Consider the following 27462-nt stretch of genomic DNA (forward strand, 5'->3'; position numbering starts at 1 on the left):
GTGATGGGCGTGTCAGGAAGTGCTGCTTTCTCAGATGAACAAACAGCCTCTTCACAGGAAGAAGGCTTGTCAAAGATAAAGTTGGTTTTTGTGTGTCTGCATGGGTGTGCGTGTACTCACATTCTCATAAATGTGTATGGCATGTATGTTACACAATAAACTGTCCCAAAGGTCAAGCTTCGAGCGATTAAGAAGGTATATAAGGTGGTGAAAATGTCACAAATGTTAACTATTATTAACAATTACAACCTCTTGCATAATCTTACATAAAACTGTTAGGTTGTTGTACTCACAGACCTCATAGTGATAGCCGGCTGTTATGGCACACAATGGCCATCATTTTCTTTCTAGTCCATGTATTTTGATCGTGTTACTTTAAAATATGGAGGAATTCAGATGCTTTAACAGTTGTGAAACATTAAAAAAGTTAGCGCTGTGCTGATTCATGTACAAGGAATGTTTAGTGATAATGGGGCAATCAGCGGGTAGCGAGGAAAGTAATGGAAGAGGAAAGATGACAACAGCCATTTAATCCTATGATCAGTGCCTACAGGGCACAAGGAGTAGATAAGCCATAAAATCTGACTCATGTTAGAGGCAAAAAACTGAAAAAAAAGTTGTTGACTGACAGTGTCATTAAATAAAGGAAGCAAAATGATGAAATTGGTGTAGGGACCAGTGCTGCCCATGGACTACAATACCCATAACTCCCTGCTCAACCTCACAGGTGATCTCCACCCACCATCTCACCTCACACCATGGTATTATTGGTTACAGCAATACTGTGGTGATGTAATTTCACCTATAAAACCGTGTCAGATTTCAAATTCAGTCTCTCTCACTGTAGACTGTGCACGTACAAGCATTCAGATACCCTTTCTGCAGAAGAACAACAAGAACAAAGGACCACGTGTCTTCACATTACTGCTGGACACGGTTTTATTGTAAGATAACCTAGTCTTGTTAATACACAAAGCAGCTGTTAAAACCGGTTACATTTTTTTTTTTTTTGGATTTTGATATACTTTAATGATCCCCGTAGGGAAATTATGCTCTACATTTACTCCATCCTAGCTGTGTAGCTAGGAGCATTGGGCAGCCACCGTGCAGCACCCGGGACCAACTCCAGTTCGTCTTGCCATGCCTCGGTCAGGGACACAGACAGGAGTATTAACCCTCACATGGATGTCTTTTTGATGGTGGGGGAAACCAGGGCACCCGGAGAAAACCAACCGCAGATATGGGGAGAACATGCAAACTCAACAGAGGACAACCTGGGATGACCCCTAAAGTTGGACAACCCCAGGGTTTCCACAGAAAGAGAAGCGACCGGACGACTTTTACTTCTTTAACATTGACGCAATCGCAATGAAGACTCCTTCAAAATCCTCAGATGACAAGACAGAACATTGAGGATTTTCAGCTGACAAGCTGCCAGGAGGACAGAGACTGTTTTCCTGAACCTGTGCCCCACGCTGTTCGTCAGACAACAGGACGCAGTGCTGGTGCCAGTGGATGAGCAATCTCAAGTAAGGCTGGTATCCGGGCATAGTTAGTCTTGACTAGGGATGCCCCCCGAAACCCGGTTCTAAACGGGAACCGGTTCTAAATTAGTAAAAACCGGAGCATTTTTAAGATCTGACGTTTTCGGTTCTGCTATCGGTAGTCGGTAGGTACTCGAGAAATCATGGAGTGAGATTTATATTGTGGCAATTGTGTTTTTCGAGGAATTTAAACGTCGCGAACATAATCTTGTTTGCCGTTTTCTCCATCTCTCTGTCTCTCTCTCTTACTGCGCGAGGGGCGGGGCTGTGCTGTGCTCCACACACTCGCTCACACACGCGCAGACAGCTCTGCTCAAGTGCTCATCATGGCGGAGAGAACTAAACGTTCAAAAGGTTTGGGTGTATTTTTCAAAAGTCGATGACAACAACGCTCGTTGCCACAAGTGCAACAAATCATTTGCCAGTAAGGGTGGCAATACAAGCAATCTGTCGAAACATCTTTTGTCGAAACATGGTATTAATCTGCAGAAATGCGGCGTTTTCCACTGCTTTGCTCGTACTGTTCCATCCACGTCCACTGCAGGTAAGCCGTATGAGCCATAGATACGGAGTTAGCTAGGCTAATAACGAATTATTACGAATAGGCCAATAAATAAAATATAATTGCTTAGCTAATTGTTTAACTACAAATATATAAGCCATAGATACGGAGTTAGCTAGGCTAATAGCCGGGGACACTATAAGTCAGGAGAGATCACGACTCCTGCCGGAGAAGGCAGATATGTTGATTTTTCTGCAGAAGAACTGTTAGGATAATGTTCTAGGTTCCTGTTTGTTTGAACTTCCGTTAGCCTTTTGCTGTAAAAATTTATTTTTAATATATATTTTTTTCTTTATCTTTATCTACTTTTATTTTTTTATCTTATTTGTTGTTGTTGAATGTTGATTATAAAGTCTATAATTCAGACGCATTTAAAACATTGCTGCTGCTGTTGCTGCTGAATAAATAATATTTGTTTATATTTATATAAAATTATATAATAGAATAATAAAGCAATGTCGATTCTGTTCTTAATTAAGTGTCTTTTTTCTTGCACAATAATCAAAAAGAACCGATAAGAGTATCGATAAAGTACCGAACCGATAAGCAGTACCGATAAGAGTAGTAGTATCGATAAAATCCTAACGATACCCATCCCTAGTCTTGACGGTGTAGTTGCAGTTAGTTTAATAGTTGGTCAAATGATCTCACGTGATACACACTGTGATTCATGTAGGAAGTGTTACATAGGCCGACGGTTAGTTTTTTTTTCTTTTAACTTTTCTTTTGTTTGAATCTTCCAGGGTTACTTGAGAAGAGTACTATTGTTTGAACACATTTTGCTATTCAGTTGCACACACTGAACCAACAGAGTTGGTTCAATTAACTTCAGGTAGATTGTGCACGCGCTGCTCTCTCCCTCTTTCCAACATCCCTTTGCTCTTTTAGTGCCATTTCCTCACTTCATGCAACAATGCACGCACACACACACACACACACACTCCCACGTGCACCCTCCCTTTCAGTACACACACACACAAACACGCACACAATTCACATAGCCTCACTACCTCATATCACATAGCACCCTTTTGCCTTGATCATTACGGTGCTGCTTGTTATTGAATGTACCTAATTAATATTAGTTTATAATTAGTGCTGATTAGCATTAGTTGATTGCCTCTTTTGATTTCTACTACTACTTTCGGCTGCTTCCGTTAGGAGTCGCCGCAGCAGATCATCCATTTCCATTTCTCCCTGTCCTCTGCATCGTCCTCTGTCACACCAGCCACCTGCATGTCCTCCCTCACCACATCCATAAACCTCGTCTTTGGCCTTCCTCTTTTCCTCTTCCCTGGCAGCTCCATATTCAGCATCCTTCTCCCAATATACCCAGCATCTCTCATCCGCACATCTAAACCATCTTAACCTTGCCCCTCTTGCTTTGTCTCCAAACCGTCCAACATGAGCTGTCCCTCTAATATAATCGTTTCTAATCCTGTCCTGTCGATTGCCCCTTTCGATTGATTGCTCTAATAAACTGTTTTCACTGAAGTATAAGTAGTCGTCCTTCCTGTTTTGTGACAGTATTTACTGAAGCCATCCTTTGCCAAGTTAAGTACTCCAATTGGTGCAACTTTGATTATGCCATCAATTTGAATGGTTCAATTAATGGTTAATGATTTTATTAGACTGATTTGTATATTCCACCAATTTAGTAGTTTAATTATGAAATATTAAACACCAAAATTAATAAATGTATGAGACTGATTTTATGAGACTGACTTGACTTGACTGTTGCACCGACACGGACTTCTAAAAATACTTTGTTAATTAAAATGATATTTAACCATGCAATGAAGTGGCCTAGAAGTTAATCAGAAAGATATCTTTAAATGACTCACCCGCTTTGTAATTGATGGAGTTGGATGCCGATACGGATTTCTTGTAGCACAGGAACACATTGGAGCCCCACTAGAAAATTAAAGGGAAAATTCACCGATAGCCCAGGAAAAACACCCTGCAACAGTTGCTGATCGTTTCTGCATCGCTGGAGTGGCAGTGATGTCATGATGTCGTTTGGCGGCTGGAAAAACTACATACATCCTAGCAGGGTTTTTAATACTCTAATCTACTCTAAACACGCTGTTCAAAAAACACATCCTGAGTAAAATTCACCATAATGTCTTTGTAAAATATATAGGAAAGGTAGCGAGGCTCACCATGCCGCAGTTGAGATTCTTGTCCACCTTGCAGAAAGTGTGTGGCGGAGTCTCGGCCTTACTCGTGATGATGACACAGATGTCTGTGACGGCCAGGGAGTTTTGGGGTTGGACGGGTGGTGCCCGGCGCAGCGTGATGAAAATGCGCTGCGAGGTAGCCGAGCTATTGTTGACATTGGCGCAGCGGCCGTAAGGTGTGGCCTGGATGACCTCGCAGCCCTGGATCAGACGGTCCTTGCCCTCATAAAGCACCCTGATCAAACACAAACACACACGCACACACGCAAATTAGGTGGGCTCTTTAAGTGTGCGCTAGTGCATTTTCACATCAACATTCCCACATGAATACTAGTGCTACTAATAATTACTCTCATCATGGCCACTGAAATAAAGTTGAAAGAGACACTAAGATAACAATATCCATCCATCCATTAGCTGAACCAACTATCCTGCTCTCAGGGTCGCAGGGATGCTGGAGTCTATCCCAGCAGTCATTGAGCTGCAGGCGGGGAGACACCTTGGACAGGCCACCAGGCCATCACACAGGGCCAACACACACAGACAGACACACACACACACACACGCACACATATTGAAATCTAGGGCCAATTTAGTATGGCCGATTCACCTGACATACATGTCTTTGGACTGTGGGAGGAAACTGGAGCACCCAGAGGAAACCCACGCAGACATGGAAAGAACATGCAAACTCCACACAGAGGACGACCCCCAAGCTTGGACTACCACGGGGCTCGAACCCAGAACCTTCTTGCTGTTAGGCGACCGTGCTAACCAATGTGCCACCGTGCCGCAAGACAACAATGTAATTGACCCCCCCCCTTTTTCTCCCCAATTGTACTTGGCCAATTACCCGACTCTTCCGAGCCATCCCGGTCTCTGCTCCACCCCCTCTGCCAATCCAGAGAGGGCTGCAGACTACCATATGCCTCCTTCGATACATGTGGAGTCGCCAGCTGCTTCTTTTCACCTGACAGTGAGGAGTTTCACCAGGAGGACATAGCCCGTGGGAGGATCACGCTATTCCCCCTAGTTCCCCCTCCCCCCCGAACAGGCACCCCGACCAACCAGAGGAGGTGCTAGTGCAGCGACCAGGACACATACCCACATCTGGCTTCTGCGGGTGGGACGCTGGAGGTGACAAGCCAGAGGTGACACGGGGATTCGAACCGACGATCCCCATGCTGGCAGGCAACGGAATAGACCGCTATGCTACCCGGACGCCCTTGAAATTGACTTTTTAATGACCCAGGATCACAACCATCAAAAGAGCCTACATGGATTCACAGACCAGTAACATGACCTCACGGGATTTTGTAACAAAGACTCAATGGTGCATTCACATGACAGAAGGCCTTTTTACTGTCACAGCCAGCAAACAGTTCACATAGTGTACGGAGAAAATAACAACAGCGAAGAAAAACCTCTGTGTCACTGTATCGCGACAGAGCGAGCAAGAACTAAGAGAGGCAATCTTGGAAGTATTTCGCAAGCCTCTCCATGGACAAAAGAGACAGCTGCCCTAGTTACAGCCTGGTTTTACAGTGAATGGACTTGGAGGAGAGTCACCGCGGTCTGTGTACTGGCCACACAGCCTGCAAAACTGTGAAAATAACCCAACCAAGTGGTTCGAGTTTAACACGATAACGTTATGAGTTGGGGGAAGAAACGAAGAGATTAGGTAGAGAGCAGAAGAGGATATAGAGAGGAGGAGGAGAGAGAGAGAGAGAGAGAGAGAGAGAGAGAGAGAGAGAGAGAGAGAGAGAGAGAGAGAGAGAGAGAGAGAGAGAGAGAGAGAGAGAGAGAGAGAGAGAGAGAGAGAGAGAGAGAGAGAGAGAGAGAGAGAGAGAGAGAGAGCACTGTCTTCGTTATTGCTACTTCCCTTTGACCTGTATTCAGAAGGCAGGAGAATCAACATGGTGCGGAAACTGAGATGGCAGATAGCAGTGTGGTGAAAAGGTTAGGCGAGGGAACGACACCTGCACTTCTATGCAGTGTACCGACAGCACGGGTCAGGTCAGGGCCTGCTTTTATCGAGTCTCACTGTGAGTGCTGGTTTTGGATTTGTTTGGCTGTCAGACACGGCATGGTTTATATTTCTGAGACAGGCTTGAGTCACTCCATTAGACACATGGTCCATTAGACACATGGTCCTATGGTTTGTCTGCGGTTTCTTTTCTCCTTGGGATGAATAATGAAAAAGTCTACCCACAAACCTGAGAATTGCTGAAGTGGCAATGACAGTGACAATTGTTGAAGTGGCAATGGCAGTGACAGACTGGACAGATAAAATATAGAGATACAGGAGAGCTTTGTTTCTATTCAGGGTGAACTTTGGTTTTATAAAAGTCCTACATTTGCTATCGGGTTGGCTGGGGACGTTTAAGAAAACTATATATATAAAAAAAGTTTAATGGGCATCTGTTGCCGCAATGAATGCAAGGAAAATACAGTTTTGGAAATTACTCGAAACCAAGAAGACAAGTACTGAGGAAAAATGCTATAAACATGTTGATAATATGACAGCTAGGACCGCACAAACATCCCAACTCTCCTTTATGGGAAAAAAAAAAGGACTCGGAAAGAGGAAAAAACCTGCATCACACTTGCAATACTAGAAATCGACCAACTTTTCCATCATAATCCAAATACAATACTATGGTGCTTTGAGACATGACTTGACTGCTGCAATCTGGTCTACAGTTTTTTCCAAGTCAAATAGTTAAGTTTGCATAACAGATGTTTGACCATGAAGAGTAATTAAACCCACATTTTCTTAAATGGTAGACATATCTCTATGCTTTCTGCCTGATGAAACTACCAATACCGGACATAACTTGAACATTGGCCAAGATAACTTCACTAAACCGCTTTCAACGGAAAAAAAAAAGTAAAAAAAAACGTTGTCACTTTTTCCCCTCCCAACTGTATCTGGCCAATTACCCCACTCTTCCGAGCTTTCCTGGTCACTACTCCACCCCCTCTGCCGATCCGGGGAGGCTTGCAGACTACCACATGCCTCCTCCAATACATGTGGAGTCACCAGCCGCTTCTTTTCACCTGACAGTGAGGGGAAGTAGCGCGTGGAAGGATCATGCTATTCCCCTCAGTTCCCCCTCCTCCCTGAACAGGTGCCCCGACCGACCAGAGGAGGCGCTAGTGTAGCGACCAGGACACATACCCACATCTGGCATCCCACCAGCAGACACGGCCAATTGTGTCTGTAGGGATGCCCGACCAAGCCGGAGGTAACAAGGGGATTCGAACCGCTGATCCCCGTGTTGGTAGGCAATGGAATAGACCGCTACACGACCGAGATGCCCATCTCTCTCTCTTCTCTTCACCCGTGTTGCACTGCAGACCCCACCCCAAATAGTGATGTAGTACCATTGATTTTGAGGTAATATGACGTCAGCAGGCAGAAACTAAGGAAGGGTAACAAACTGTTAAGATTCAGAGATGCATTTCCATGCCCGGTTTTAGAGGAGAAGCCCCTTCTGCCACCTCGTTCTGCAGCCTACAAATCAGCTTTTTTCTAAAGTACGTAACTGGGTGGAGACAACCTGAATCCATTAGATTGCCCTTTAGATCGATATACAAACAAAAACCTATGAGCACACAAATGATCTGAATCGAAACAAAAACAGACCCGGACTCCACCGCCCCCTCCACCTTCCAAACAGTGCTGTTTGTATGCTGCAGAGGACATGATTGAATTGATTGAAAAGGCAGATGCATTGTTACTTACAGACACAGAGAGAGAAAGACATTTTCTACACTAAATGGCAAGAATGTTGTGGTGTCTGAGTTGAGCGCGCGTGCGCACACACACACACACACACACACACACACACACACACACACACACACACACACACACACACACACACACACACAGCGATCTTCAACAGGCATTATGATTCACACATATTTGCTAACTGACTCATAAAACCCCAGACATCAGAGGGAAGCTGAAACATCAAAATGCTTGCTCTTCTTGCATGTGTACATTCTCCATGTCAGCACCAAGACCTACAGGTTTCAAAAGCATATCGATACATGTCTACATTAGCTCCGCAGAACCAAACTCTGCCACTCCATCAGTGGAGTTTTGTGGAATATAACACAGCTAAACGTTGCCATTTTCAGGAAGGTGGTCAGAGTCCTGTTGTCTTGTACTCTCTCTAATGCATTCAGGCATCCATAACAGTATGCTCCCCATCTTCCTTCCCCATCCGCGCTAAGCCCTGGGTTAGGCATACAGTTTAAAGCTGGACCATGTTTACTGTAAGAGCAACCCCAAAAAGGCATTTCGTAACCTTACGATGTCCCTCAGAGAAGGGGTGGACGCTTTGTGACCTGGCACATACAATGGTCCTGGAGCCTCTCTGACAACCATCCGGCGTACCATTCATTTGGTAGGAGAGCAGGACCAAGCTAAAAAGAGGACATGAGGACAGCAGCCAGTAAATTCTCATTAAATCAACAAAAACCAAGTCCAGTAATGGACAAAGGCAGTCAGGAAGACTTGAGGCCCCGGCCGGGAATGTCGGCCCTGCCGGCAGTGAAGGTGGCAGAAGGAGGAATGAATGATTTACAGACTGCTAGATTTTCCATTCATTCTATCTGACAAGCAAGAGGAGCAGGAGTCAGCTGATGGGAGAGGACGACACAAATGCTGGCATAGGACTAAACATACTAACCAGCCCTCTAACTGCCTGCTTCTCGTCTCCTCGATCAACCACGGCGGGAACATCGCGTAATACAATATCACCACAATTCCAGCAGCTGTGCCATTTTCAAGGAAAACAAGAGATTAGACCTCAAACAGCCCTCAAACAAAACTGTCTCTCTTTTCTGTGGCGGTCAAACCAGTCCCGTTTAAAGGAATCTGTTCATAAGAATTTTTTCATAGTGGTTATACGATAAACAGATTAACTTGATGAACAAATCACATCTCTACTCAACTGAAAGAATTAAAGTACTGATGCTTTGTAAGTAGTGGAGCTCCCTAAAATGTATGACTGCTTCTATTTTCTCCAAGCCCAAGACGTCCGTCAGCATGAAGGGACAGATTGCATAATCTCTTAGAGGAAACACAACTTGACATACTATCTGCTGTTTATGCTCCGTGCACCCGCCCTGCAGCCATGCATTTGCACGGCACCCAGTATTAACACCAGTTGTAAAAGTGTTCTTAATGAAAACAACTTTATCTTTATGTACAACTGGGACACCAGCTAACATAACACAATTTACATATCACAACACCCCCCCCCCATTTGTAGAGGTTGAGGAATGGTCTCGGAGCTAGCATGGCAGAACATCTTGTTACTGGAAACACCAGTTTGTTTTGAGTGATCAAGTTGTGGAGGACGAGATAAGGTGGGAAACACTGCAGCACACTATCACACAACCCTCACAAGAGAGACGCAACAGGACTAAGATTAAAGATGAGCACACAACAGAAATACTACAGGCGGTTTAATCATTGTTCTTATAAAAGAGAAGATTCCCGAAAGTGCAGTTACTGGCTTCAATTTAAGGCCGAATCCTAGGTAATGCCTGGAAATGGAAGATTGTGTTCCACCGCACACATGGGAAAACGTTAACATCAATAAGCAAATAAGACTACACATATTGACACAGTAAGCAATAGCCTAGGCCTTGAACAAAGAATAGAGCAAGTAAGCCGGTATCCTTTAATGTCCACCCAACTCCAAAACCTTAAAAAACAACACCACCACCTGATAAGATCCTCTTGTCTCTGACAAAAAAAAAAAAATCAAGGGTACCTTTAGCTGGACTAACATACAAGACGTAAAACATCTGGACAAGCTTAAAATTAAAACTATTTAGACAGTTACAGCAGGAGATTTTCATAAGGGGAGGCAGGCACTGCTTAGATATGCGTCACCTGATAAAGCAATAACTACTAGAACATGAAATTCTCCAGAACCATGGGTGCATAAACCACTCCGCATGTATAGCCATAGGCTGGTTACCCAGCTTGCAAATTAGGCAGCAAAATGCCTTTAACGATTTCAACTTCTAAAAAGGTGTCCAAGGTAACCTCGACTCATACCTTACTTCTGCACCTCCTGGAGTAAAACAATACACCCGTATGAGTGCACAGAAACTCACCCGACGTCGATCAGTGGGGGCTTCCCGCGACACCTCTTGTAGCAGAGGAAGAGCTCAGGACTCTTTAGGCTACCATGGTTGAGGTTGGCCTGCTGGCCGCTGTAGGTGCTGTCGATGCAGGTGAAACCTTCAGGCACCGCTTCCCCCGCTGACCTGTTGATGACAGTCAAGTCGGTGATTGGGGCTTTGGGTCCGCTGGACTTGGTTTCTGAGAGGTCATGCTCCAGCGGTGTGGACTTGTCCGTCAGTCCGGCCACCACAAAATAGTCGGTCACACGGTGACCCTTGTCCTCCATCATGGCTGGGACTACCTGAGAGGGGAGAGAGAGATTAGGATCAGGGTTAAATAAATGTACAGTGGTGTTTATCTATTTATTTATCTATTTTTATACCCCCCCTTTCTCCCCAATTGTACTTGGCCAATTACCCTATTTTCTGGGCCGTCCCAGTTACTGCCTCACCCTCTCTGCCGATCTGGGGAGGGCTGCAGACTACCACATGCTTCCTCCGATACATGTGGAGTCGCCAGCCGCTTCTTTTCACCTGACAGTGAGGAGTTTCTCCAGGGGGACGTAGTGCGTGGGAGGATCACGCTATCTCCCCCAGTTCCCCCTCCTCCCTGAACAGGCACCCCAACCAACCAGTGGAGACGCTAGTGCAGCAACCAGGACACATTCCCACATCCGGCTTCCCACCCACAGACACGGCCAATTGTGTCTGTAGGGATGCCCGACCAAGTCGGAGGTAACACGGGGATTCGAACCGGAAATCCCCGTGTTAATAGGCAACAGAATAGACCGCCACACCAACCAGACACCCACTTCACTTCCATCTTTAGTAAGGCCTTCAGACCATAGGTAGGTTTAAAAACACTGGAAATGCAGCAGAATTATAGTCAGCAGGAAAGACATTGCGGTGGTTGACAAAGTGCAGCCATAAGGAATTGTCTTTACACACCACTTGCAATGAGACACACCACACACATGTACACACTTACAGAATGATAATGACAGCAGGGTTAAAGTGATACGAGAGTCCTTTCAGATGCTGCACCATAATTTAGCAAGTGAACTAAGGAAGTGACTCGGGAAGGGATTGGATGTGTCCACAGTCACAAATACCCATGTCATTGTATATCACCACACTTTGAACAAACCCGTTGGGAGAGTGAAAGCTTTGTTGGCAAGTGAGAGCCAGGGGAGAAGAGCAGAGCCCCGAGGAATGTTAAAAAATGCCATCGTGCACATAAATCAAGGACAGCAATGTCTTTAAAAAAACACACTTCTGAAACTGGATGCCTCCGCTTTCTTTCCCTGAGGAAAACAATATTTGTGTAAACAGAAAAGGAAAAAAAATGACCAGGTATTTGAGTTCATTCATGCATTTTCCACTTTTGGCCAACAAACGTTAGACTTGAGAGGACAAGTTCTCCTGTACCCTTTGAGGATGACTTTAACCTAAGATGCAAGATGACTGAATTTAACCGTGGGAGACCAAAAAACCCCACAACCACCAATGACTCACCAACTAGAAATGATAACTACGGCCTATGATAGAGACTTTAGGAGAGCTGGTGGTTTTCTAAACCGTAATCGTTTTGTCTCCTGCAATTTTCACGACATCATTCAAAGCATAGTCGAACCCAATCTGTACTTGTTGGGTGGGAAAGATAATAAAGTTTTTCATATGCAAAAATTGGCTCAGTTTATCAGATTTATGTTTTAAGAAATTAATATTAAGTCGATACTGGGTGGGGGTCCTGGGAAAACTAGTTATTCGTTTCATACACCGCACATTATGATGCAAAGAAAACTCACAATGTGGGCCAAGAAAAGCACCTTGGGGAGGATTCGCCAAAAACGACACACTGACTAAATGAGAAAAAAAAGGGAGGCTTAGAAAGCAAACACGTCCATATCCCCTTCAAAAAAGCTGGAATGATCCACACAGGAAGTTCAATTTTTCCAGTGGTGAGTCAGCTGTAGCCAGAGGAAAAGAAAAAAGGGAGTCTCTTGAGTCTCTTTGAAGTGCTACAGCAAACCATAAATGGCCCTGAATTTCATAACTCAAATACATACTGTCTGCATCCATTCTGGTGTCTAGATCTCTTTTCTACCATTCATTTACATCAGGCGACGGATGAATCATTTTTTTCTAAGTCAAGATTTTAAGAAATGAACATGCTCCGTCACACAGATATACAAAAAAAGCATGCACAAAAGTAATGAAAAACAATAAAGCCCTTGCACAGATGTGGAAAGGAGCAACATGTTTCATGTTAGAAATCTACTTAGAGGACAGATTATATGGAAGCCAAGCAACTATAAAGGATCATTACAAAACTGTGGAATAAAAAGACACAGAACTATGGAGAGAGGGGAAAAAAAACCAAAAAAAAACAAAACAGGAGAACCTGTCAATACAAGGTGGAGAGCTGAGCGTAGAGCCAGTCCATTGTATTGTATCAGACAGCGACTGACCTACTTCCTGTTCATAACACACTCGGGAGTCCGCCACGTAGACGGCAGATAGGAATCTCAAAACGGGGCTGTTGCCAAGGTGACTATGCTGGGACTTAGCCATGAAAATCTGCAAAGTGACCTATCATAATGTCATAAAGAATACAAGGGGGACAGAAAATTCATGATGAATTATGTTGAGCAATAAACGGTCATCCATCTGACTTCTTTTCTGTTTTTACAAGAACTGCCCTATATTAACAAAAAAGATGACATGTATATAATGCACTGGGGGGGGGGGGGGGAGTTCACTTTTGTTCCAGCCGTTTGTATGTGTGTGTGTGTGTGCGCAAGTAGTGACATCCACCGGCTGCAGCACAGTACAAGGACATCCGCTGGCTCGCGTTGTGGAAGGGGTGGGAGTGGTCCAAATGACCTGCCTTAAGGCTTTTGACTTTTTTGGATTTGATTGTCTGGCTGTATATTCCTGATCTCAACCTGCTGAATGCTATGCATGCTACATGCATATTCTTTTGGCATGGGACACAAATGGCATGCACTGGGACGATGGGGTGGGCACAAAACACATGAATAGCTATTTTTTAACCACGCTAAATTTGAAAATATCATTTGAGGATCCCAAAGAAACAAAAAGGCAGTGTTCATTCCAGTTCTCAATTACCTACATTTGAAAGGGGGTACACAAAATGGGTTCAATAGGTGGTGTGTATGTAGTTTACTCTTACAGAATGCAAGTGAATTACACTGACACAGCCTCCCATTTGGCAATGCCATAGTAATGATTACCATTTCCAGACTTCATCTTTTTGAAATGTTCAATTCTGATGTGTGAAAATTCTCCACAGCATTTTCTAAACCCTCTCAGAGCAGAAATCCCTTTCCCAAGAGTGGCAAATGGATAGGTTTAAGCCATTCTACCCCTTCTACAACGAGAGCTTAAAGCAGCAATGAGGACTTCTGGATATTGGTCGACTTTGCCTGCTCCTGTGGGCAAATGTAGTGTTGCACGGAGGAGTGACTTCATTTTGTATAGGCATTGTCCCTATGATAGCTTGTGTGTTTGTTTTGAAGAGAAAAGTGAGAGATGCTGTGTTTTGGGAAAACAGGGGTCTGTAAGATATGCTATGACAAAGTAATGCATCTCTAACTGTGGCTGTATATCCCGTCTGTGTGCCATAAATTGTGTCGTCAGATTTCTGCAAACACTGTCATGCCGGGAGCAGGAATTGAGGACCCATATGCAGACAGCAGAGACAGGCTGGTCCAGAACAATGATTTAATAAGGCAAACAAACTTACAAAACAGTAACATTCATACAGGCAGCATGGAAGACTCGAGATGAGAGGTGAAGCATCCGGCTACCAAAGATCAAACATGATCTGACAATGTGCCAGGGCAACCAGGGGGAATATAACTGCTGGGGAGCCAATCACGGAAATGGGAACAGGTGAGCAGGGCAGGAACAGGCTCGCCAATCAGGGAATGGGGAACACAAGAGCAACGCAGGGGCAGGAACAGACATGGCAAGCCAATCACGCAATGGGGGACAGGTGAGCAAAGCAGGGGCAGAAATGGCAAGCCAATCAGGGAATGGGAAACAGGTCAGCCTTGAAGACTCAGACCACACAACCATGACACACACGAAGTGTTCAGAATCATTAAATAACAACATCTAATCTTCTCCCTGCTGGCCTCATTTGCATGTTGGTCATATAGAGGAATCAAAAGCAAACAGACTAGGGCGTCCGGGTAGCGTAGTGGTCTATTTCAATGCCTTTCAACACGGGGATCTCCGGTTCGAATCCCGCGTGTTACCTCTGGCTTGGTCAGGTGTCCCTACAGACACAATTGGCCGTGTCTGCAGGTGGGAAGCCGGATGTGGGTATGTGTCCTGGTTGCTGCATTAGCGCCCCGTCTGGTTGGCCGGGGTGCCAATTCAGGGGGAGGGGGAATATTGTGACCCTCCCATGCGCTATGTCTCCCTGGTGAAACTTCTCACTGTCGGGTGAAAAAGAAGCAGCTGGCAACACCACATGTATCGGAGGAGGCATGTGGTAGTCTGCAGCCCTCCCTGGATCGGCAGAGGGGGTGGAGCAGCGACCGGGACGGCTTGGAAGAGTGGGGTAATGGGCTGGAAACAACTGGGGAGGGGAAAAAACGAGGGGGGGGGGTGTCCAATAAATAAATAAAATCAAACAGACTGATGATCAGTGAAATCCTCGTAGCTTTCAATTTTCCAATATGCTCAGAAAAATGTTTATGTAATCTTATTTGTAAATCTATCAAAAGGTTCAAATCAAGACAGGTAGATAAAAAAAGAAACAGGATTGGGAATTAAATAAAAGAAACAAAAATCTAAGTATTTTAAAAGGTACACAGCTGGATGACGCATTAGAATGGCATTTATTTTTTTGATCGCTCGCTAAATAACTGTCTGGACACAGACTTACACTGAGAAAAGCATGGAGTGACGTGCATTGCTGTCTATGTCTTAACCGTATCCTCAAACAGCAAAAACAATACAGCTTCATGTCACATCCCAGCGGAGAATGAACGACTGCTGCTTTCCACAAACAGAGACAGCGATAGAAGAACACCTGGAACGAACAGTATGGGCTCGGCTGCTCTTGTGGAGAAAAGTGGAAACTTCCAGCTGGGATGGACGAATCTCTCTGGTCAGCCATAGGGGAAACATACGTGGGGAAAAACAACATGCACCTGCTTCCTGATAGTCGTGGAAGGATCTGCTTGGTTCTTGGCCAGGTTAACGGGAGATGAGAGTGATCAGGTTTCGTGAGTTAACGTACCCAGACTCATTTTCTTAAAAACACATGCGACCCTTCTATAAATCCACTTGGATTTTGGTGCATTCCCTCAAACACTTTAGACCTTCATCAATTACGGTCAGTATGGGTGAATCACTGACATTTTTTATTGCTTACTGTAAACAAGATTCAAACAAGCCCAAACGGTTCCAGATGTGGATTTCTCCAATGCTGCTGAACAGAAATGTTGTTTGTCCCTCTCCTTTGCCACCCATGCTAGTTTTGATCGAGTCCAGCTTGCACTTTGATGGATGCCCTACGGGAACGTGCGCCGATACAACAACAACTGTATGAGAATTATTGCTCTGAGGAGGTTTACTGCGATGTATCCATGGTTACTTCTCATCGGTCAAAACCCCAGCTGACAGCAAAGTGCCATTTTTAGACACTATTTACTTTATAACAAACCGCACTATTAAATATGTTCTCACCAAAACCTGCCCAGTCAGGCAGCAGATGTGTAGTGGCAATTTCACTGGTGGCTGCATGGTCTTCGTGTATGTGTGTGGGTGCATTAAGTGTCTGGATCTAGCTTTAAATAAATAAAATTAAAAATAAATAAATAATCTGACATTACACAGACCAGAGCTGTCCAAAACATGAGAACATCTTATTCTGATCGGAATTTTTTTTTTTTGGGGACTATGGACGACTTAAGTAAAACCACTCAATTACGTATTATTGCATTAACGCATCTATGCGTGTCTATGTGGGGTTTGAATGTTGGCTGTTAAGTGGCCAGGTCTGTTTTGTCAATAACTGTCCATTTCTTGTTACTATCATCATGAATCATGGGAAATCATGGGTCTGGTGGGACGTGGAAGCAGGGCAGGCTAAGCTAACTGCTAGCCCATGCAGACCCGACAGTTCCGATAACACTGAGGGCGGTCTGGTGGCGGCCTCGCCTAGCGTTAACTGTGTTTTCGGCGTCGTCGTGTGGAGGTGTGTCGAAGGTGTCTGGCTGGGAGAGCTGGTGTTGGATCGGCTGGGGGAGCCTGGTCTGCTGTGTCCAGTGAGCTCAGGCACCATGGCCCTGCCTGGAGCTGCGCCCGAGGAGGAAACACTGAGGGTAGTCTGACAGGACACGGAAGTGGGGCAAGCTAAGCTAACTGCTAGCCCATGCAGACTGGCAGTTCCGACAGTCATCCTGGTGTTCACTCTCTTGGACAGTGACTTTTTTTTTTTGGATATGTTGGATACATGTGTTCTGGTAGTTTTTTTGTAGTTTGGAAATATGTGTTCTTGTAGTTTGGATATGTTTTTTTGTCTTTGTGTTGCACTGCTGTGGGCTGGGGGAAATGATATTTCATTTCATTTCACAAATAAATGTTCCTGATTCCTGAAAGCCATCAACAAGATCAATAGCCCTGCATAAAGACTACGTTTTTCGCTTAGCTATAGAGTCTCCAATGAAGACTGTACAATGGACTCGACGCAAAACAATGTTTGCCTGCTGCACTGACTTCAAACACTCCTGAACCATTTTAAAAGGGCTAAGAGGTGACAGCCTCGTAGGGAGTGAAAGGACATAACACGCCTGTACTACTGCTTACAATAGTAGATTTGTGCATCAGTGTGACATCATCAATTTGGTGCCATGGCAAAATCTGTGTCTCTTATTTTCAGCTATCACAGACAGTTGTTCATTTCACAGTTGGTCAGACTGTCAGTGATTTCAACTTTGTTAACTGCAAAATACATGTGAAATTTCGCTTTTCTTCTCACTTCCGCTTCTCCTGGCAGCTTGATTTTTCTTGACTGGGCTTGGTCCACAAGTGGAAGGTCACAGGTCGTCTCATCAGTGAGAGATTCAACGATCAAGATACACCCCGCCCCCCTCGGATAATGAAACAATACCAATTCAATTGTATTGTGGTATTTTTCTATTTAATGAATGGAATTTCTGACAAACTGCTGATTTGTCATCATACAAGTCGGGTCTCTGTTGCGAAACAAGCACATTTCAAACAAGTATCATGAACCTCTGCCCTCTGGTATAGTATCTGCTGAAACAGTGGTCATATTGATCCTGAAAATTGTGTGAATTATGTGAAAGATGCGAGTCATGCTAGCTTCCTGACAGACTGGGCACTGATGGCATCACATTATCTGACAGATTGGGCACTGATGGCATCACATTGCCAGGGTAACAAACACAAAGCTAATGCAAACACGAAAATTAAAAACCAAGTCATCCTGCCAGCGGACAAATCTGTGAGAGTGTGAATGTGGCACCCAGGCAAAAACCTTTGACGTGAATCAGGATGTACTGAATAAGAAATACCAAATCCACTGCTGACAAGGGTTTCAGCCATCTCCCACTTGCTTTAATTCAGGCTACACATGTTGGCCTGATGCAGACTGAGAACACATCATTCAGTTACCTTGACAACTGGCTCAAGTACTTGAGATTCTACTCTGGACAAGAAAATAGGCTACCTGCCCAGCACTTCAGGATACGCGCACGCGCACATGCGCGCGCGCGCACACACACACACACACACTTTAATCTGTTGTTTTTGCCCCATCTTCATAGGAAATGAAATGCATTTTACACATTTCAGTTTTTTCTGTGTACAAAGTGATGATACAGGATTGGCGCAGTTTTATTAAATTTGTCAACATGAGATTGAAGCCATACTACTACTACTACTGCTACTACTATTATAATGCAAAGTCGAGTGTTTGTTGGCCCACGAATAAGAGGTCTGTTATACCTCATACTTGTTGCTTTCTATAGCAACAGACTACAAAAAACAAAAAAATCCTATACTGTACTATCATACAAGATAGTACACGCTGATGAGTCAAAACGTTATGACCACTCACAAGTGAACCAAATAACATTGATTATCGCCAAACAAGGGCACATGTCAAGGTCTGGGTAGATTACACGGTAAGCAAATAATCAGTTCTCATAGTTGATGTGTTGGATGCAGAAGAAACAGGCAGGAGTAAAGACCTGATGGACTGTGACAAGGGCCAAATTGTTATGGCCAGACAACTGGGTCAGAGAATCTCTGAAACAGCAAGGCTTGTGGGGTGCTCCCTGTCAGCATTGGTGAGTACTAATGACAGTGGTCTGAGGAGGGACAAACCATAAACCAGCGACAGAGCGCTGGGCGCCCAAGGCTCATCGATACACAAGCGCAACGAAGGCTATCCCATCTGATCCGAATTGATAGAAAGTCTACTGTGGCACAAGTCACAGAAATTTTTAACGATGGTTAGGGGAGAAATGTGTCACAAGACACAGTGCACCAAAGAAGGTTGAATCAGTTCATCTGGCCAGTGAAACTGTAGTTAATGGTCACACCCATATTTGCATATGAAACTGGTTGATTTCGGTCGTTATGCAATTGTATTGTTTATAAGAGGTGGGGATACCTGCAGTCAGTTTAGACTGAAGATGTCCCTTAGTTGAGTGATGAAACATATCTGTCAATAAACATTGTATCCAGATGAACTGATTCAACCTTCTTTGATTTTCTTACCTGGATTATTGAGCATGCATCAAGACACACAGTGCATCGCGCCCCGCTGCATATACAGTGCATCCGGAAAGTATTCACACCCCTTCACTTTCCTCACATTTTGTTATGTTACAGCCTTATTCCAAAATGGATTAAATTCCTTTTTTTTCTCATCAATCTACACACAATACCCCATAATCACAAAGCGAAAAAGGTTTTGTAGAGATTTTTGCAAATTTATTAAAAATAAAAAACTGAAATATTGCATGTACATAAGTATTCACACCCTTTACTCAGTACTTGGTTGAGGCACCCTTGGCAGCGATTACAGCCTCAAGTCTTTTGGGTATGAAGCTATAAGCTTGGCACACCTATATTTGGGGTATTTCTCCCATTCTTCTCTGCAGATCCTCTCGAGCTCTGTAAGGTTAGATGGGGAGCGTCGCTGCACAGCTATTTTCAGGTCTTTCCAGAGATGTTCAATGGGGTTCAAGTCTGGGCTCTGGCTGGGCCACTCAAGGACATTCACAGACTTGTCCCGAAGCCACTCCTTCATTGCCTTGGCTGTGTGCTTAGGGTTGTTGTCGTGTTGAAAGGTAAACCTTCGCCCCAGTCTGAGGTCCTGAGCACTCTGGAGCAGGTTTTCATCAAGGATCTCTCTGTACTTTGCTCCATTCATCTTTCCCTCGATCCTGACTAGTCTCCCAATTCCTGCCGCTGAAAAACATCCCCACAGCATGATGCTGCCACCAACATGCTTCACTGTAGGGATGATATTAGCAAGGTGATGAGAGGTGCCTGCTTTCCTCCAGACGTGACGTTTGGCATTCAGGCCAAAGAGTTCGATCTTGGTTTCATCAGACCAGAGAATCTTGTTTCTCATGGTCTGAGAGTCCTTTAGGTGCTTTCTGGCAAACTCCAAGCGAGCTGTCATGTACCTTTTACTGAGCAGAGGCTTCCGTCTGGCCACTCTACCATAAAGGCCTGATTGGTGGAGTGCTGCATAGATGGTTGTCCTTCTGGAAGGTTCTCCCATCTCCACAGAGGAACGCTGGAGCTCTGTCAGAGTGACCATCGGGTTCTTGGTCACCTCTCTGACCAAGGCCCTTCTCCCCCATTTGCTCAGTTTGGCTGGGCGGCCAGCTCTAGGAAGAGTCCTGGTGGATCCAAACTTCTTCCATTTACGAATGATGGAGACCACTGTGCTCTTCGGGACCTTCAAAGCTGCAGAAAATTTTTTGTACCCTTCCCCAGATCTGTGCCTCGATACAATCCTGTCTCGGAGGTCCACAGACAATTCCTTTGACTTCATGGCTTGGTTTCTGCTCTGACATGCACTGTCAACAGTGGGACCTTATATAGACAGGTGTGTGCCTTTCCAAATCATGTCCAATCAATTGAATTTACTACGGGTGGACTCCAATCAAGATGTAGAAACATCTCAAGGATGATCAGCGGAAACAGGATGAACCTGAGCTCAATTTTGAGTGTCATAGCAAAGGGTGTGAATACTTATGTACAAGAAATATTTCAGTTTTTTATTTTTAATAAATTTGCAAAAATTTCTACAAAACCGTTTTCACTTTGTCATTATGGGGTATTGTGTGTAGATTGATGAGAAAAAAAAGGAATGTAATCCATTTTGGAATAAGGCTGTAACATAACAAAATGTGGGGAAAGTGAAGGGTTGTGAATACTTTCCAGATGCACTGTATGGGGCTGCCTAGGCACAGACCGGTCAGAGTGCTCTTTCAGCACGATAATGTGCCCTGCCACACTGCATACTTGATCAGGAATGGTTTGAGAAACATGATGTTGAAGGTGTTGCCCTGGCCTCCAAATTCTCCAGATCTCAATCCAACTGAGAATCTGTGAAATATGCTGGACCGACAAGTCCGATCCACAGCTACTCCACCTCCAAATTTACAGGACATGAAGGAGCTGCTGCTAATGTTTTGGTGCCAGATACCACAGGACACCTTCAGGGGTCTTGTAGAGTCCTTGCCTCAGCGAGCTGGCGCCGTTTTGGCAGCACATGGAGGACCAACAGAATATTAGGCAGGTGGTCATAATGTTTTGGCTCATCAGTGTATCGTTTCCTGATCTCTCTCGACAGCTTGGCAGAAGAAAGCTCAATGCAAGCAAGTTAGTCTTAGCCTATGAATCACCCACAGATGCTGTGAACAAAATCCTATGTGATGAATGTTGTACAAATCAGGTTTTGGATTGTTATGCAATGCATCACTACATACAACAATGTTATTGCACAATTTGTATTTCCAGAATATAGTTGAGTAAAATTAGAAGATTGAAGAAAACATTATTGGGAGGAACTTTCGAGGCAAACAATAAATACAGGGTGAAAACTGACAAATTTCAAAATAATAAGACGAATGAAATACACTCATTATCTCTCATCCTCACTGACTTAAATGATTGGCAAGAGTTGTCAAGGTGTGCACATATGAGCATTTGATCAAGTGGGCATAGCCTTTAGGCCTGCGCGCACGTGCATGTGCGCGCGTGCACACACACACACACACACACACAGAGCTGGAATCATTTGTGAATCCCCCCTGCACCATACAAACATCTCTTTGTGAGCTGCACATGACAGATAAACATTGATGCTGCCATGACAACCAAACCAAGCTCCAACAATGCCAAGCTGCACCCCTGAGCTGCAAGGAGTGTTACTCCTGCAGAGGAAAGAGATCTTCTCTGGGTCATTAAAAAGTAAACATACAATAAGCATAACCAGGCTTGCAGGACTTCACAAACTGCACATGGTCTCATTTAGAGACACAAGGTAAATGAAATGCAGTGAGAGGACGTTTTTACGTCCACTTTTATGTCTGCCTTGCAAATAAAACATGATTGGACCCATAAATTGTGATTGAACTGGAGAGAGGATTAGGCTAAAAGCCCTGTCTGTGGCTAATGATGACAGAAGTGAACAGGACATTTCAGGACTTTTGGATCTTTTCTCAGTGTCGACTTGTGGCAGCCCGCTAAGAAACATCTTCAGCAGTCTCACAGTGCATTTGTGATGAGAACACAAAATGTTCCCCTAAAATGAGGAAATGCATTGTAGTTGCTGTGTGACCATTAATACCCAAAGTGTTAAAGATTCATTAATGGTGAGATGTTTACAACAACACAATACTTCATTTAACCGATTAGGTGGAACATCCATTTGCGGAGGAACTGATTTCTACAATGCTTTACACAGAAACAAAGTGAAAGGACAGAGGAGTCAGTGTCTTTTTCAACGACTGACCAGCTGGAAGGCAGACCTGACTCTCTGACACACTGACTCAAGGTTGCCTCTTCATGACCTTAGCTAAGTGACTATAATTCAATAATATCATTTACCGTCTTTCAATGGTATTGCATTGGAATGAAATTTGAATATTGTTATATTGTGATACACAATTTTGTTATCTAAATTAATGATAACAGGAATCTGTTATCTTACAAAATGAGGTCTGAAGTATTTGATGGAGGGTATAATCTGAAGACTACTTTTGGTCTGATATACTTTGCATTACCAACAGTTCAATTAGATGAACCTCGGCTGGATTATTAAACATGGCATTTTTGCACCTGTAAGCAGATACTGTGATAGATATTGTGATAAAACTTTCCATATCTCCCAGCACCAGTAGCAGTAGTGCCATAAAAACACATGCAGGAAAACTTAGGATAGTCTAAATTTACAATTTCATTTAGCATTAAAGGCAAGAACAGTTGAAGAATGTTTTCGATCAAACGGCAGAACTACGGTGCACTCGGGTACTGACGGGTGACCTGGATTGGCTTCCATTGTATGAACACTTGGGTTGTAACATGAGCTGCAGCCACTGGAAAGGTTGTGTATGTCCCTGCCCTCCCCACTGGAAAACCTGTTCCACTATTAGTCCAGAGTCCCAACTATCAGGTGTCACACTCTTTGTTTTCCGTGAACTCAGAAGTTACGGTCACTATGTTGCTGATCACGAGAGACAACTGTCAGCAGATTTTAAAGCCAGATGGTTTGTGACTGGTCTATAGCTATGATGGATGAATTTCGAAGGTTCTCTGAGGCATACACTCAAAGATGCATTGTCAACAATTCTATTCTCCACTTTTATGTCCATATGCGCCGTTCTTTCATTTCAAAAACAACCTATGACCTTGAATGGAGTTAAACATAATCAAGCAGAAAATGAGATTTGGCCATTTGATTGAGCGAGCATGACCACTTCCTGAATCCTAACTGGTTTTCTCTCAATTAATTTGCACTCACTACCTTGAATAGAAGCCAGGTTTACTGATTTTACTGAGCACTGCAGGGTCATGTCTCTTGGCTAAGGCTCAGGTCTCCACTTGCAAATCCAAAAGTTGTCTACGCCAACCACTAGGGCCCTCGGGGCAGTGTGGAATTATCTGGCTACCGCTGACAAAACTTTGTGGTCCTCCTCACAGGCCTGTCTGTCGGAATACTTTGTTCCTTTTTTGCACTAGTCTGACGCTATCAATAATTCACCTGGCTTGTCTCTAACGCACTAAGATCCTGGGTTCAATTTAAATGAAACACAGAGAGACAAAGCGAGAGTGAGTCAAAACTAGCAAGAGTGAGAGCAAGGCAGAGAAAGAGATTTTTCTATGCCAGTATACACTGACCCCCCCCCCCCCAACTCCATCCACCATAGTCTACCCCCATAGTGATCTCATCCACAAAAGACCCTGGATGCTGGTTCCCAAGGGGGGAGAGAATCTGTGAGAAAGAGAGTGTGTGTGTGTGTGTGTGTGTGTGATATGTGAGAGAAAGTGTGACGCAGGACAACAGAGTGCTGTGTCTGTTCATCAGCCCTGTAACAATTACTCCAGCTTTAAACCCTGCCATGCAGGTCTACTGCTGCAGCTGAGCATGACACACACAAACACACCCACTCGTGTATTTTTCATTCAAGGAAAAAGAAAAGCCATGTTCTTGGGAGTTATCATCAGAAATACTAAAACACACACACACACACAAGGCTAATGAGGAGCAGGTATACCATGTAAAAAAATAAAAGTAAATAAATCAACTTTGATGAGGCTAATAGTTGCTTAATGAGTATGGGTGACCTGGCTGTAAAGGAGAGCAGCACAGCGAACCCTTCCTGACTCTCCAATGACATCGTAAAGAATCTAATTCCCACATTTTCCACAGCGTCTACCAGCGCTACTGAAGAGCTCATTAGAAAATAGCTGGCCTGTTTCCATTACCATAAAAGAGAGTCGGCGGCAAAAATCATTTCGGGAATAACAATTACCACCGAAGGCAATCAACCTTGTCTTTAGCTGTGATGGGCAGAGGATTGATGGCCCCTTTCAGCTCCTGACGTAGCCTTTTAACCAAGTGTGCGACAGCCTCTGCCGGGCCCGTGTCTGGCTCAAGTGGTGCTCAATGGCCCAGGGCCTCTGAGGATCTCGAGTAGCAAAGTGTCTCTCCCCGCCACCTGTCATCACAGCGTGTTGTTGACGGTGTTGGCCAGACTTGACTACAAGGTGGCAATGGGGCAATGAAACCAGCATTTAATGGAGGGGAAGAAGCGTGGAAGAAGAATGACCGAGCTCGCCTGCTCCCAGCTGTAATTTGGGTTGAGATGAGGTTAAAGACAGCCAATGCTCTGATTGGATTCATATTGTTCGGATGGCTGGGCTGCAAACTGCGGCTGTAATAACCTCCCCTTACTAATTAATCTTAACAGATGTGCCGTGAGGGGAATCTAGCAGCCCTATTTGGAACGGACAGAGGAGTTAGTCGGTTTACAGGGCAGAAAATCCGCCGAGAAAAACAGAGGAGGACTGAGGCAAAGAGACAGACAGTTTACAAGTAAGGCCATACAGTTCATAAGGAATCTTAAACGCAATATTGACAGATGAACTGCAACAGGATTTTTTTGGATCAATATCAAGTTCAATATATTTCAATCAAGTTTCGTGTTGGTTGAAATAAGAGGGAAAGAGATGAGAGGAGAGAGATATTATTCAAAATACTAATGTTCAATATTTGCTGTTCAGAGAACACTGGGTAATAAAACATTTGTACTCTATCTGGCCCAAGATAAGCCTGTCTGTTAGCTTGGCATTATCATTCAGTTTGCTAACAATATACCCCTTGCTCTGTAGTCTTGACAATAGTGAGCAGTGTTTCTTGGCCATTACGCCAATGCAGCTGCTTCATTACACTGGTTCAATGCAATCGGTAAAATCCATTTTCAAAATCCATTTAGGACCTGTCAGCCATGAAGTTACAAAGGCAACATCACTTTTGAACAGTTTAAGAATCTGACTGTCAAATCTCACTGATACACGTGTTATGCAACTTAAGTGTTATGCAACTCCCGTTTTGTTCCTTTGGACATAGACGGTTTTCGAAAAATTTACCAATTCAAACATCAATGCAGCACACGCTTTGCATGACAAAGTAAGTTTTTCGGTTTTATCGTTACTTAAGTCTGAGTCTATTTTACCATCCCACACTTAAGAGGACCAGCGGTGGGGGGGGGGGTGTCCAACAAATATTTACCGACCAACATCTTTCTAGTTAGTTAACATAAACCATTCAATATTTCTAAGGTGTGAAATACGGTAATACGGCATGGTGGTCCAGTGGTTGACACTGTCGCCTCACAGCAAGAAGGTCCTGGGTTCAAACCGCGGGGTCGTCCAACCTTGGGGGTCATCCCAGGTCGCCCTCTGTGTGGAGTTTACATGTTCTCCTCATGTCTGCGGTGGGTTTGCTCCGGTTTCCCCCACCATCAAAAAGACATGCATGTTAGGGTTAATACTCCTGTCTGTGCCCTGGACCGAGGCATGACAAGACGAACTGGAGTTGGTCCCCGGGTGCTGCACGACGGCTGCCCACTGCTCCTAGCTACACAGCTAGGATGGGCTAAATACAGAGAGGAATTTCCCCATAGAGATTAATATATCAAACTCAAAAAAAAAAAAAATCAAATCATAAATGGAGGAGTAACAAATTTTTCCTGACAAGCAAGATGATAAAGCCAAGCGTACCAACTAAACATCCCGTTTAGTTAGCCTTTAGCCCTTTATTCAATCAGGTAATGACACAGCTTCAAAATAATAACATTCAAATAATACACACAAAGCATATTCGTCATCTGTAGGGGTTGGGCATCGTTTGGATTTTAACGATTCTGATTTCCATTCTGCTTTTCCATTCCGGTTCTTAACGATTCTCGATTCCGGTTCTTTGAGAGGCGGGGTCAAAACAGGTCACATGCTTCTTTCACAGAAGACATTTTTATTAAAAAAAAAACAAAAAAAAAAACTTTATACAAGCCATTCTGTTTTAAGAACAGATCATTCATGTGACTGTCTTATTCTTATATTTGCATTTACAACAACTGTCTTCACACATGAAGATGAAGAAATAAAGACACAGTCGAACCCTGGTCTGGACAACCAGGTATTAAACTCCTTAAATTATAAGCAGGTCTTGTTTAGAAAAATCAGCATATCTGCCTTCTCAGGCTGTATACGTGAGCGTTCAGCACAGAAAAAAAAACACCTTTCAGTATTTGCAGTTTATAGCAAGTCGCTCATGTATAAGTTGTTTGCTGTCTCGCTGTTGCGAATAAGACAAACGTTATTCATTTTCACCTGCCCAGCTGCAACGAGGAGCTGCTTACTGTTTGCTCATGGTTGGCTGAAGAGGACGCCGAGGCAGGAGATGGAGACCGGTGCAACGTGTCAAACACAGTACACTGGTTAATTTGTACATCGTGTAGGCGAAGGTGTCCGGCCATATTTGTTGTGCATCCTCTCTTGCATGAAATAATTTTGCCAACCCTTCATTTTTCAAGGCAAAATAACTCCACACTTTCGACCACTGCATGCTCTGGTCCATGATGGTGCACATTTAACTTGCGGAGGCGGAAACTACGCAAGCTGCATGCCGCCACCACAGAAACTGAAACTAACTTTAGCGTGAGTGAAATTTATTCAGGAACCGATAGGTCAGAATCGAAAGTTGACTTTCTTAACGATTCCTTTGGAATCGGAATTTTGGAACCGGTTCTCGATGCCCGACCCTAGTTATCTGTGACAAATGTTTTGAGAAGCCCTGAAACAAAACTTTCCATCAGGGAGATAATCTGTCTGAACCACAACTGTAAACATAAAATACAAGTTTATACCAAATCCATCAACAGCTACTTTCTTTCCCCCAACCCAAACTGTCAGCTCTTCTTTGAAT

General features: G+C 44.1%; 1 protein-coding gene across 2 annotated transcripts in view; it reads right to left on the minus strand.

The window, feature by feature from the left end:
- The window catches only part of dennd4c (DENN/MADD domain containing 4C), a 59477-nt gene that overhangs the window by 26214 nt on the left and 5801 nt on the right, over positions 1 to 27462 (minus strand). For both annotated transcript variants that reach the window (XR_008812189.1, XM_056300634.1), the window contains exons 2-4: positions 10431 to 10741; positions 4269 to 4521; positions 3951 to 4020 (exon numbers count right to left, since the gene is read on the minus strand). Coding sequence is in view for 1 of the 2 variants with exons in the window: in XM_056300634.1 (XP_056156609.1) it covers positions 3951 to 4020; positions 4269 to 4521; positions 10431 to 10729 (622 nt within the window). In the remaining variant the exon portion in view is untranslated. The remainder of the gene's footprint in view (positions 1 to 3950; positions 4021 to 4268; positions 4522 to 10430; positions 10742 to 27462) is intronic.

Source organism: Lampris incognitus, chromosome 20 (genome assembly GCF_029633865.1).
Source record: "Lampris incognitus isolate fLamInc1 chromosome 20, fLamInc1.hap2, whole genome shotgun sequence".
Classification (NCBI taxonomy): domain Eukaryota; kingdom Metazoa; phylum Chordata; class Actinopteri; order Lampriformes; family Lampridae; genus Lampris; species Lampris incognitus.